The sequence below is a fragment of the Rattus rattus genome, chromosome 17 (assembly GCF_011064425.1).
Source record: "Rattus rattus isolate New Zealand chromosome 17, Rrattus_CSIRO_v1, whole genome shotgun sequence".
Lineage (NCBI taxonomy): Eukaryota > Metazoa > Chordata > Mammalia > Rodentia > Muridae > Rattus > Rattus rattus.
Genome location: NC_046170.1, coordinates 39,081,569 through 39,093,593, shown reverse-complemented (window position 1 = coordinate 39,093,593; position 12,025 = coordinate 39,081,569). Strand labels below are relative to the sequence as shown.

General features: G+C 54.8%; 1 protein-coding gene across 1 annotated transcript; it reads right to left on the bottom strand.

The window, feature by feature from the left end:
• Window positions 1-584: 584 nt before the first annotated feature.
• On the bottom strand, window positions 585-8,973 carry Osgin1 (oxidative stress induced growth inhibitor 1). The gene is made up of 6 exons (XM_032887755.1): window positions 8,802-8,973; window positions 5,069-5,173; window positions 4,087-4,223; window positions 3,535-3,726; window positions 3,342-3,433; window positions 585-1,899 (listed from the first exon to the last, which is right to left on the bottom strand). Exons 2-6 carry the CDS (start codon window positions 5,133-5,135, stop codon window positions 951-953), a joined length of 1,437 nt encoding a protein of 478 aa, XP_032743646.1. The 5' UTR covers window positions 5,136-5,173; window positions 8,802-8,973; the 3' UTR covers window positions 585-950.
• Between the last annotated feature and the right edge of the window lie 3,052 nt (window positions 8,974-12,025).

The following is a 12,025-nucleotide window of genomic DNA, read 5'->3' as shown; positions in this document are numbered from 1 at the left end:
GGACTGCCCGCGGGGGCGCGGGGCCCGGCGACCGGACCCAGGCACGGTCGCAGAGGGGAATAGCTTCGTTTCGGGGCTGAGGGCCGGTGTGGAGGAGGGTGGCGGCCCCCGGGATTGTGCCCCCGTCCCTGCCAGGGTCTCGCTGACCCCCGGTCCCCTCCCCCCTGTGGTACTGGTGTCCGGCGAGCCCCGAGCGCCCTCTGCTGGGCGATCCTCCCCAGTCCCTTCCTCCCCTCCTCCACCCGCGGGCGTTAGTAGCCTTGAAGGCAGAGCAAGATGCAGACTTGTGCAAGTGAGTCTGACTCGAACACCTGAATGACCGGCCTGGAGCTGGACAGCAGCCTGCGCAAAGGCCCTGAGGCAGGCAGCGGGGAGGTGAGACCGGGAGACTGATGGACAGACCAGGGGACTACGGAGCAGGCTTCTGGGAGCCTCATTCCCAGACTCCCTGGAGTCTAGCACAGTGCCTATGGCTGCTCCACCCTGGGGCCCCATTGCTTGTTCTTCTGGAGCTGTGGGCCTTACCCAGGGGCCCAGTGCAGGGTCTATTTGCCTAGCCACTCCCCAAGCACAGACTCTTCAGATGCAGTGGAGGCACAGCTGGTTTTATTGCAGATCTGATGGTGAAAGGTTAGGTCTGAGGTCTTCCTAGTTGGACACTCAGCTGGCCCTGTGACTCCAGCACTCACCGACAGCTTCAGGGGTCCCAGGCCCCTCTGGTCTATGGCTACTGCTCCCACCTTGGGCCTTGACTCGCCTGAGGGTAGGGCGGCCTGTGTTCCCCATACCTCTGGGCCAGATAGTCCCCCATCCACGGGGCTCAAGTCTTCCCCCTCCTGCAGGGGAGACTGGTCCCCGCATGGAAAATCTTTAGGCGGACTCATGTGCCACTGGGCTATGGTGAGCCCTCTTCCTCCTCAGGGATTGGGTGTCAGGGCATCAGGCTAGTGTTAAGGTGGCTTCCTGGTCTCCTTCTTCAGCAGGGAGCTGGCAACAGCCAGGGCTCCACCCTGGACGAACCTCACAAAGTTGTCCCCAGCCAGGGGTCCCAGGGCATACAGGCCCTCCTGTTGAGTGCTCTCATGGGTGAAGGGGTCCACATCGATGGGGTTCCTCTTGGGGCTCAGTGGCTGACTGGGGTCTATGACCAGGTCAGCCCCTGCCCTGGGGAGGTAGGAGAGGTCGGGGTGGGAGCCGATAAGGACGAGCACCATGGAGACTCCAAAGAGCTGCTGGCCCCCCTGTGGGTCCTGGAACACTGCCTGACGGTCTTCCTTGAAGAGCAGTGGCTGGTGCTCTGGAAGGCTGCGGTAGCCCTCGTAGGGGCTGGGGGACAAGATGGACTGGTCACGCATCATCTGCTGCACTTTGTGGTACTCAGGGTACAGCATCTTGGGCAGCTGGTTGAACACCAGGCCAGGGTCGTGCACAGACCGGCGAAAGGCATGGATCACCTGGATGTTGTAGTGACGGGCAAAGAGGACAGCGTCGGCCGCAGATAGCCCAGCTCCCACAATCAGCACCGGGTCTGAGGTTGGGTTCACGGTGCCTGCCCGGAGGGCCGCCTCCAGGGCTGACAGCTCGTGGTGGACAAAAGGCAGGGTCTCTCCCGGGATGCCTAGCATGGCTGGGCTGTCAAAGGTGCCCGTGGCCAGGACCACGTTACGGGCCCACAGTGAGAAGGGCTGGTGACTGTGGTCCTTGGCAGTCAGGTAGCCTGTCACTTGGAAGAGGGGGCTGGGTGCCTGGGCCTCGGGGCTGCAGTGCTCAGACTTAGCCCATTCCACGGCAGTGACCACGGCGCCAGACACAAAGTTGTGACTGAGACCCTTCTTGATCACATAGTCCCTGTAGTAGTGGGCGATGTCACCGGCTGTGGCTCTGCTGTTACGGAGGCCTCTGAAAGGGAAGCAGATGTGGGGGCTGGGTGTCAGAGACAGGCGTGGAGGGAGGCAATGGCCAGTGGTGACGGCATGCCCTGCTGAGACAAGGCTTTAGTGTCTCCTGGGTAAAGCAGAGCTGACAAGGGTACCTCTCAAACCCTGAAACTCCCTGTGCCTCAGTTTCCCCACTTGTGAGGCAGGGTTGTGTGTCAGGAACATCCCATGAGGGTCCTGGAGATCACACAAGGTTGGGCACAAGCCAAGGGCCTAGACTAGAACTTGAGCCTGGAGTGACATGTCTGGGCTGGCCAGCCAGTCACATCTGAAAGCTGGTAACTACCAGCACTGAGGAGACTGAGGCAGGAGGATCACCAGTTTAAGGCCAGCCTTGTATGGCAAGATCCTACATCAAAAACTAAAAACAATCAAAACAAGAGGAACTCAAAGGGTCTAAGTAAATGCAGTAATACCTCACATTTGTGAGGCTGATGATGAGATCTGTACAGACAGAGCTAAGAGCAGTGCTGTACTGGAGGAGAGAGATAGAGGGTGAGCAGAGGGCAGTGGATGCTGGCTGGATAGCAGCCTCAGAATCAGCCACAGCAGGGTGCTCCTCAGAGGCACTCAAGGCTCCCCTACCCTTTTCTATGAGGGTCACATCCCCCACCCCGCAGCTCCCCTGCCTTTCCTGAACCCAGGGCCTTGCTCTTGCTTGGCAAGCGCTCTACCACTGGGCTAAATCCCCAATCCCGTGAATCACATTCTGATTGAAGTGTGAACTGAAGCCCTTAGCAGGTCCTGGGCCACGCAGGAAAGGTGTAGGGGTGGGGGTGGGGTGCGTCATTTTCACTGCAGGTTTTTTATTGTATCTCCTCTCTTTCTAGGAACCCTGGCTGCAGGGGGTTGGCTTCTCATAACCCCAGGCTTCCTGTACGTTATTTTATGACCCCTCATGGCTGCAGTTACCCTGTACAGGGACATATGGCTAAGGATGACTCAAAGGCCAAGATGTAGGGAGGCCACCCAGGAGCTATAGACTGTATTTCTGTCTGTCTTCCATGCTCCTGGGTTGTTTTTGTTTTTGTTTTTTTAACCTTTTGTAAAAGCTGTAACAGAAACCTGTCTTCAGAAGCTACATTTAATATAATGTCACACTTGGGGGGTGGGGCAAGTGGCTGGCAGTGGATCACTGGGGTGGGGTATTTGCTGAGCCAGGGACACGGCCCCTTTAGGAATATTACAAAGCCCTGTAAAGGGCAGATTACGTGGTTTCACCAGAAAACACTTCTCAAAAGTGCTATGAGGGAAGTGCATTTTCCTGTCACGACACAATCCTGAAACCCCCTCCTCATGTGCAGGGACAGAGTCCGTCAGAGCCAGAACCCAGAGAGGCCAGTTTTATCTGCCTGTTTATAGGGGATTCTCCTCTGCCCGTCCAGCCTCCCAGGGTCCCCTTACCTGCATTTCTTCCGCATCCAGTCCTTGACCTGTAGGTCTGGGAGACTCATCCACTGGCCTTGGCTCAAAGTCACCATGGAGCCTTCAATGGACTGCAGAGAAAGTTGTTGTCAGGCCCGGCCAGGACAGCAGCACCCCGCCCCTCCCCAGGCGTGAGGGAGGGAGAACAAGGCTGCTCCAAGAGGACACTCACATGCCAGGCACCCCCGGGGAGGTTCCGTCCCAGGACAAGGTGGGGAACAGCACGGTCCTTCTGCCGCTTCCAGGAGAGCACAGAGTCTAGGCTGCCTCCAAAATCTGTGTCAGGACGCAGGAGGGCATCAAAGAGCAGGGCCACAGGACTCTGGCTTCGGCCTTCGAGGCCTTCGGAAAGGTACTCTAGGTCCTGAAGAAGGGCACAGGTCAGTGGGCTCCCCAGGGGATAGCATAGTCCCACCTTGAGTCTGAGGGAAACTGGTCACACAGAGATCTCTATGCTGAGTAGTTTTGGGGACTGTCACTATGGTTCTTCTGGGAGCCCAAGGGCCCCAGTGAATGTTCCTGGAGGAAGTCGGTCATTGAGAACCATGGGTCTAATGTGTGGTCAGACAGCTGACATGGCATTGGCGGGTCTTGGAAGACAATCCCAGTTGTTCTTTTCCTGTTTTACAGTTTTGTGGACTCCTCTGTTTTGAGGGTGGTCTTCCAGGGACCCCTGGCTTTCTGCTAGGAGAATGGCCCTCCTAGACTCAAGTGTCAGACCCACCTGATCCAAGATGGAGACCCCTGGAGCCTCGGTCAGCTTCCTCTGCAGCAGGGGGTGCGGGTGGACAGCTCCTGGTTTCACATAGGGGATGTAGCCAGAGAGCAGGTAGGATAGACAGATACCCGAGGGACCATTGCCTGCAGAGACAGGAAGGTCAGGTCTACTCAGCATGAAACGTTCACCAAGCCCTGACTCTGTGACAGAGGCCGTGTGTAGTAACGGCCAAGAAGCAGACAAATGAACAATGGTCAAAGGTTTCCTGCGTGAAGGGTTTCTAAGTGTAACCACCTCAGTGACATCAGTCAAGGAACGGGTACTGGCATTTTCTCTTTGTGCTTGGGGGAATGGGCCGGAGAGGATAAGCAGGTGTCCCATGTCTATGTGGCTGTCACACTCAGGGAGACAGGGCCTGTAGCCATGCAAGCCTGAAACTTGGGAGGCTGAGGCAGGAGGAGCTGAAGTTCAAGGCCAACTCACAGCATAGTGAGCTCAAAAGGAAAAGCAAAAGGTGGGTGGGTGTGTAGCTCGGGGGCAAAGTGCTTGCCTAAGCCAGGAGGGCTGTGACAAGGACTTGGAGGTGAGAGTCCATTAGCAGGATGGACTGCTTCAAGTCCCAGGTGTCTGAGTTGACCAAACTTCCTCCTAGCCAGGATCGGAGTGTTCTGTGCCCGTCTGTCCGGCTCTCCCCAGCTTTCACTTTTAAAATGCCTGCTCGTGTGGGTCTACCTGATGCTTGCACCCTCTTCTTCAATTTGGCAGGGCTGAGGACAGGAACCACGGGCCCTATCTTTGTGTTCCCTGAATGGGCACCTGGCACGGGTGGACACTGGGTAATGGTGCAAACGTTATGCGCATAGTGCTGGGCCCACAGCACTATGACAACCGTCTAGAGGCCAGCCTTGGCCTCGATACCTCAGACCCAGGGGTCCCCAGAGCACCAGTGTATCCCCCACCCTTGCCGGGGGTTGGGGGAGGCACTTACCAATGATAACTACTGGGAGGGGATCGGAGCTGCTGGCCCTGAGGGAGTCATGCCTCCAGGAGCTCATAGCTGGGGTTGGTGTTCAGCCTGGGGTTGGCAGCTGACCTGGAGAACAGAGCAAAGAGGAAGCCCCTTTAGTCAGGCTGGGGGATGTCACTCACACCGATTCTCAGCTCAGCTACTCGGTGGAGCTCCAGCTGTCTGCGAACCAGGAGCCACCAACTCTACTGAGCCTCATGCCATCCCCCCAACCCCCCCAACACCCCCTCTTCATCTTAGGAGAGGACTCCCTGCCTGGTACAGGAGGGAGGGGCAAGGCAAGACTTTGGGTAGCTGCAGGGCCACTTCCCTACTTCCTCACTGGTGACACTGGCTGGTTCCCAGACCCGAGCCTCAGTAAGCCATACAAGTAGGAGAAGGTTCTGGAACACCTGCTAGGGTGGATTTACTGCCAGGATGGCCCTGCCTGACCTCCAGCTCAGGGTAGGGCTGGACCTTGGACTTGAGGAGACTCTGACAGCTGGATTTGGGAAAAATGCCAGCAAACCTGGGTTTTGGAGTTCCTGCGCCCCCTAATGGCCACAATGCCTAATTGCTCAAAGCACCAGAGCTGTGATCTCAGGCTCACCTAGTGGTACAGCACACTGGTCTGAGGTCACATCTGCAGAACTCTTACGGAGTAGGCAGAATTCTGGGGGTTGTATGTGAACTCTCTAGTTTGGAAAAGTGGGTAGCCAGTGACGAACCTTTATGCAAATACCTCACAGGCCAACAAAACACAGCTGAGGCTGTATGTGACTTGCGCACAGGGACATAAAAACTGGCATCTCCCACCAGGCAAGTCCAACCAGTCAGACCGGACAACTGACCTAGCAGCTTGCACCTGGGGCTGGTATTCAGTGCTCCTCTGCTGGAGACTGTGAGGGGCGAGCCTCGAAAGGGGCGGAACAGTGTGCCAGTGGAATGTGCCCCTGCACGTGGGCTCACACGTGGGCATTGTGGGCTCACAGCTGGGCTGGCCAAGAACCATCTCTCTAACCTCAGCTTTGTTCGGGCATTAGGACAGCTTTGCGGACTTGTCAAGATGGCTCCCACGTCCCCAGCACCCTCGTCCTCCTCCTCTTCCTCCTCCTCCTCCTCCCTGGGAGAGTGCAGGTGGCTGCCTGCTGTTATTGGAGACCACGTGGCATTCCCATACAAAGCCTAAGAGGATACTGGGGACACACTGGTGGCAGTGATTACAGAGCCTATGTCAGGCTTTTCTGTCCGGCTGGTGCCCTGCAAGTTCCAAACCCTCTATGTACGTAGGGAAGCTTGGGGGTTTTCATTTTTACCTGGGTGGTTAAAAGTACTCTTTGGATCACTCCTCTGTTACAACTAGAGAAACTGAGGCTGGAGAGCTTTGCACAGACTTTTAAAGTCTGCTGGAAGCCTGTTCCACCGCCAGTCACCTGGATGGACTTGAGCTGGGTCACCCTGCTCCAGAGGCTTCCCTGGGCCTCTGCAGGTGTAGGGGATTGGAAGCCTCTGCAGTGTGCAGTTGTCCCCTTTGGCCCTGCAGCAGATTCTGATGTCCTGTCAGTTTCTTACTAACTAGAGGGGGCAGCTGTACTCAGAGCCTTGGCGACTCAGGCTGCAGTTCCTGCAGGGTGGCGGTCCCTTTACACCCAGGGCACAGCAAAGGCCTGGGCTCTCTCCCTCCATCTGCATTAACCAGCAACAGCAGCAACACAGGGGAGGCTAACATCTGGGGCAGAGTGCTTTCCTGTGCCTCTTTTAATCCTCACGACAACCCACATCTCAGATGAGGAGACTGAGGCTGGTGTATGCTTTTGTGTGACTAAAGCCTGCTAAGTTTCAGAGCATACAGCCCCACACGGTGCCAGCAGGAGGCCCTGTTCCCACAGGCCAGATCCAAGGGGAAGCCTAAGTTGCTTCACAGGAAGTAGGATGAGGTAATACACCGGAGGACTTTGCACTCTAAGACCAGGTCCCTCTCCCAGCTGGCAGAAGCTTCACCTAGAGCTGCTGGATGCCATATACATGAGGTCACCACCAAGCCCGGCCCCCCGCCCCCCCCAGAGGTCACATGTCCCCATGCCGTTCACCCTCGCAACCTCCCACAAGCACCTGCTCCCAATTTATAAGGCAAATCGGCTCCTTCCAACCCTTAGTCCCACCCACGGGCCACAGTTTGTAGAGTGGGAACAAACTGCTTGGTTTGTTCCAGACAGGGTCTCATGTAGTCCAGGCTAGCTTGAAACTAGAATAAGCCTTGGCTGGCCTTGAACTCTTGACCATCCTGCCTGCATCTCCCAATTGCTCAGATTACAGGAGAGAGCCACCATCCCCAGTGTAGAATAACCAGTTTTTAAAGTACTGGCATATTTCTGAGTCTCTCTGATTAGGCAATGCTGACAGGAAAAAAAAATTAATGTTCTCAAGTTGTTGGTTTGAAGGGCCAGGGAGACGGCTCAGTGGGTAAAGTGCTTGCTTAACCGTGAGGAACTGAGTTCGAATTCTCCACTCTTCTGTAAAAAGCAGATGTCTGCAATCCTAGGCCTGGAGAGACGGACACAGGAGGGCCCCTGGAGATCACCCGCCAGAGAGCCAAATGACAGGCTCCAGGTTCGGTCCAGGAGGAGGGAAACCTGGAGTGAAGTGGCCCAGCAGGTCACTTGGTACACAAGGGCAGTGACTTGATTTGATCCCCAGAACCCACACAAAGGTGAAAGGAGAAAACTGACTCCTGACCCCTGAGGGCGGGTGGTTGTCTGATTTCTATACCTGCTCTTGTGTTCTCTCTTTAGCAATCACAACAATAGTAATAATGGAATAAAAATAAGGTGTGGACAGTGACTGAGGAAGACGCTAGACGTCGACCTCTGACCCCACATGTATGAGCACATTAAAAGAAGAGTTTCTCAGAAGTGGCAAAAGCAGTCCTGGTGTAACACTGCAGATAATGTCTAAGGTTATGAAATCTTCACACCGGGGAGGGCTGGGAGCCATATACCTTTTGCCTCTAAGACACTCCCACTCCCACCGCCAAAAGCTGGGAGTTTCTTATCCCCACTGCATGGACAAAGAAACTGAGGTAGGGGTTGGTAAGCATCTTGTCTAGGTCCCAGACAGCCTAGTTGGATCCCCTTCCCCTTCATTCCCAAATAAAAAGCAACAGGTAGCGGTGACAGCTGGTAGGGACACAAAGCCCTGGGGCATGAGGAAGTGTGCAGTCAGCCAAGTGTTACCTGGCCTTAGTCACAGTGAACCCTCATTCCAAGTGCTTGCTCCGCCTGGGCCCAAGGATGCCTGATGCCTCAACCTCCGTGGCCCACTACTCTCTCCACAGTACCTTCCATAAACCAGGTGCCCAGGGACCCTTGGCTGGCCGGTCTGTTCCGGATACACAGGGCCCAGGAAAGCACCTCACCAGGCTGTAGACACAGTGGCCATTGCTGCCTCGAAGGAGAAAGGCTAATCCACACTCCTTCCTGCCGAACAGCTATTTCGTGGATTAGGATGAAGCTGCTGGGCAAGGGTAGGGGATGTTGGGGAGAGGGGCCCAGACACCTGAACTTGGACAAGGCAGGAGGAGGAGGGAGGACTCCCAGAGTCCTACTCAGGATCAGACTACAAGCAGCCCAGCTCCACCCCCTCCCCAACCCCTGCCTGTTTGGCTACCCCTGCCTCGTGGTTGTTTCCCACCAACAACTTTGCCCACACTGCTCACCTGATGGACGGGCGGTAGCTGGAGGGAGCTGGTGAGCCTGGGTTAGCTGGACACTCAGAGGAACTTGGTCACGGTGAGAGACTTTCTCACAGTGTCCTGCTGCAAGAACAGGATGCCCATTAGCCCTGGGGATCCCAGAGGCTGTGCGAGGCCCAAGGCTAGCAGGGGTATTTCACAGCAGGGCAGGGAGGAGGCGGAGGCAGAGGCGGGGCCAGGAAAATCACTTTCATAAGCGTGAGTCAGCAGGGGCCCCTGGGTGAATGAACTTGCCCCTGGCCAATCTTAAAGGGCCCCCGCTGGCCAGTCGCCTCTTCCTGGGTTCAGTCAGGAGGAGGAATTAGTGATTCTTGAGAGAGACCACCGGGTCTCTTCCTTACCTTTGGGGACAACTTTACCACTTCTGAGAAATAACTAGCCAGCTGGCCTCTGAACTACATATAGTTCTCACCCCAGCTGTGGGGTGAGGGGACACAGGGAGGGGGGGGGGGGGGGGGGGAGGGGCAGAAAAAACCCTTAGTCGCCAGCCTGACCCTAACAACCCCCGACTCAGCAACTTCCTGGTTGGAGGCTCTGAACAAACCTCAGTTTCCCCATCTGAAAAGTGGGGTTGAGTGTGTGTGTGTGTGTGTGTGTGTGTGTGTGTGTTCTCCCTAGTCCCTTATAGACTTCTCTTCCTGTAGGGGGTCACGCCCCTCTGCTGGCCAGTTCTTGTGCTCCCTGAGCGGAAGCTGGGTCCTAGGGAGGTGTTGCTTGCTGCGCACTGGGTCCTTATGGCTGCTCTGCGTTGACTCAAGAGAAGGAAGTTGGGCAGTGGTTTAGGTCACTGCACAGATCTTGGTAGCCATTGCTCCTGGTCCTTCTCAGCTATCCTTCTCACTTTCTCTCTGCCACCAGGACCAGAGCTGGGTGTGAGTGCCGGGCTCTTATGCTAAGTAGCAACTTTAAGAAGGACTCCATAATTTGGTGCTGGAGAGATGCCTTAAGAGTGGTGGTTAAAGAGCTTCCAGTGACTAAGCCACTACTCAACGACTATACATGGACTGACCCTGGGCTCCAACTGCATAGGTAGCAATGAATAGCCTAGTAAGAGCACCAGTGGAAGGGAAAGCCCTTGGGGCTGCCAAGACTGAACCCCCAGTGAATGGGATTGTTGGGGGGAGGGCGGTTATGGGGGGGGTGGGAAGGGGAACACCCATACAGAAGGGAGGGAGGGGCTAGGGGATGTTGGCCCGAAACCGGAAAGGGAATAACAATTGAAATGTAAATAAGAAATACCCAAGTTAATAAAGATGGAGAAAAAAAAAAAAAAAAAAAAAAGGGAGGTGGTTAAAAGCACTGATGTCCTGACTTCTAGACATCCTGAGTTTAATTCCTGGCAACCACATGGTGGCTCACAACCATCTATAATGGAATTTGATTCCTTCTTCTGGTGTGCATGAAGACAGAACAACACACACACACACACACACACACGCACACACACACGATAAATAATTCTAAAAAATAAAAAAAGAGGGACTCAGTCAAGAAAGTGACATTTTGTGCAATTTTCTAAAAACGATTCTTTTTTTTTTTTCAAAATACAGATGAATACAAATTCCAGAAAAAGAAACCTTCCGAGTTGTAACGAAAGACAGGGTCCTTGGGGCCCACCTTGAGAAACATCCTCCAGCTGCAAGAGTCTTGGCTGCTAGCATAGCATTTCAATTAAAAAAAAAAAAAAAAAAACCTGATATTTTGTTTTTCCTGGATTAAAAAAAATATTATTCAAAATACCGCATATATAGGTTTTGCGGAATAGCTCAGTAGAACCTGTGCCTAGCATTGCATGAGGCCCCAGTGCCATTAAAAAAAAAAAAAAAAAAGGGCCCTCCCTGCACTCCTATGTTCAAACCCTGGGCTCAGGGCAGAACACTTGCCTGGCATGCTTAGAGTCCTGGCTTCAAACCCCAGTGCTGCCAAACACACACAGAACCCGAGAGTCCCAGTCTGCACCAGTAGACTCAATGGGAGAGCCTGCTCCCCCAGGGAGAACTTGGTGCCAAACCATAACCTGACAGAGGGGCACCCCTCGCAGGGGTGGGTGAAAAGGGAAGTAGGTAGGAGGCGGGGTGGGCAAGGCTAGCTGCTGACCTGGGTTTAGGGGAAAGGCCAGGTACCTGCAGCCGCAGCCCACACAGCTTAGGTGTCAGGGTTTGGAAGCTACTGCTTCCTCTCCCTTCCTGGCCTCCTCCCCTTGGGGGATCCTGGGCTATGATTTTTGCTTAGGGCTTTGTGGTCAGAACCTTGGTTTAATGCTCTGGTGTCTTCCTTAGAATTCTTGGTCATTGTTTAAACAAGGACCTGACCCTGCTTTCTGCATTTTCTGTTTGCACTAGGCTGGGCAACTTTCCCCAGCCAGCATGGGAGCTGCTTGGGTTTAGCTCTTCTGCTGAGATACTCCCTTTAGTGTTGAGGCTTAGTTTAAGTCAGGGCTCGGTAACAGAAGCTTCAGAGACCCCACTGCAGGTCTCAGCTCACTGCAAGTGTGTTTTGTGACCTGGGCTGAGCAAACTCCCTCTGTAGACATCTACAGTCTTAAAGTGTTCTTCCCACACGCTAGGGGCTGGAGTGGGGCTCTGAACTCGGTGGGGATCCTGAGGGCTGGAGCACAGTTTCAGGCTGCAGGTGGGTCTGCCTGCACCCCTCCCTGTTGTCCATCTCTTCTTTCACATCCCACAGTGCTTGGCGGCAACCTGCCCATGCTTTTGGATATGTAAACTGAGGCAGAGAGCACGAACCCAAGGTCACAGACTTTCATTTTGGAGCCTCAACTGTCCAGGAGGAAAATGGAGGAGGCGAGGGACCAGGACCTGGAAAGGCAGGAAGGAGAGACTGTCCCTTCTCCAGGCTGGCCCTGACCAGAGCTGAGGCCCTGTATGTGAAGTTGGCTGAGAGGAGGCATTTGTGGACTTTCTCCTGCTTCCTTGTTTACTTGTCCAGCGGTTATCAGCAGCAAAACCATCAAGATGGAGAGAGATACAGAGGCACAGAAAATAGGCCAAAGGGGCACTGTCGGGGGGGTGTGGAGGGGGGTCCCACATAGCCAGTGCTGACAGGGGCTGGGGGTGGGTGTTCTGGATCCCTAACTGTCTTCTCTGCTCGGGTATGCAAGCCGGCTTGCCAGCAAATACACACAGGTTCCTGGGAACCGCATCAGAGGTAAGTCTTTGGGACAGGTGCAT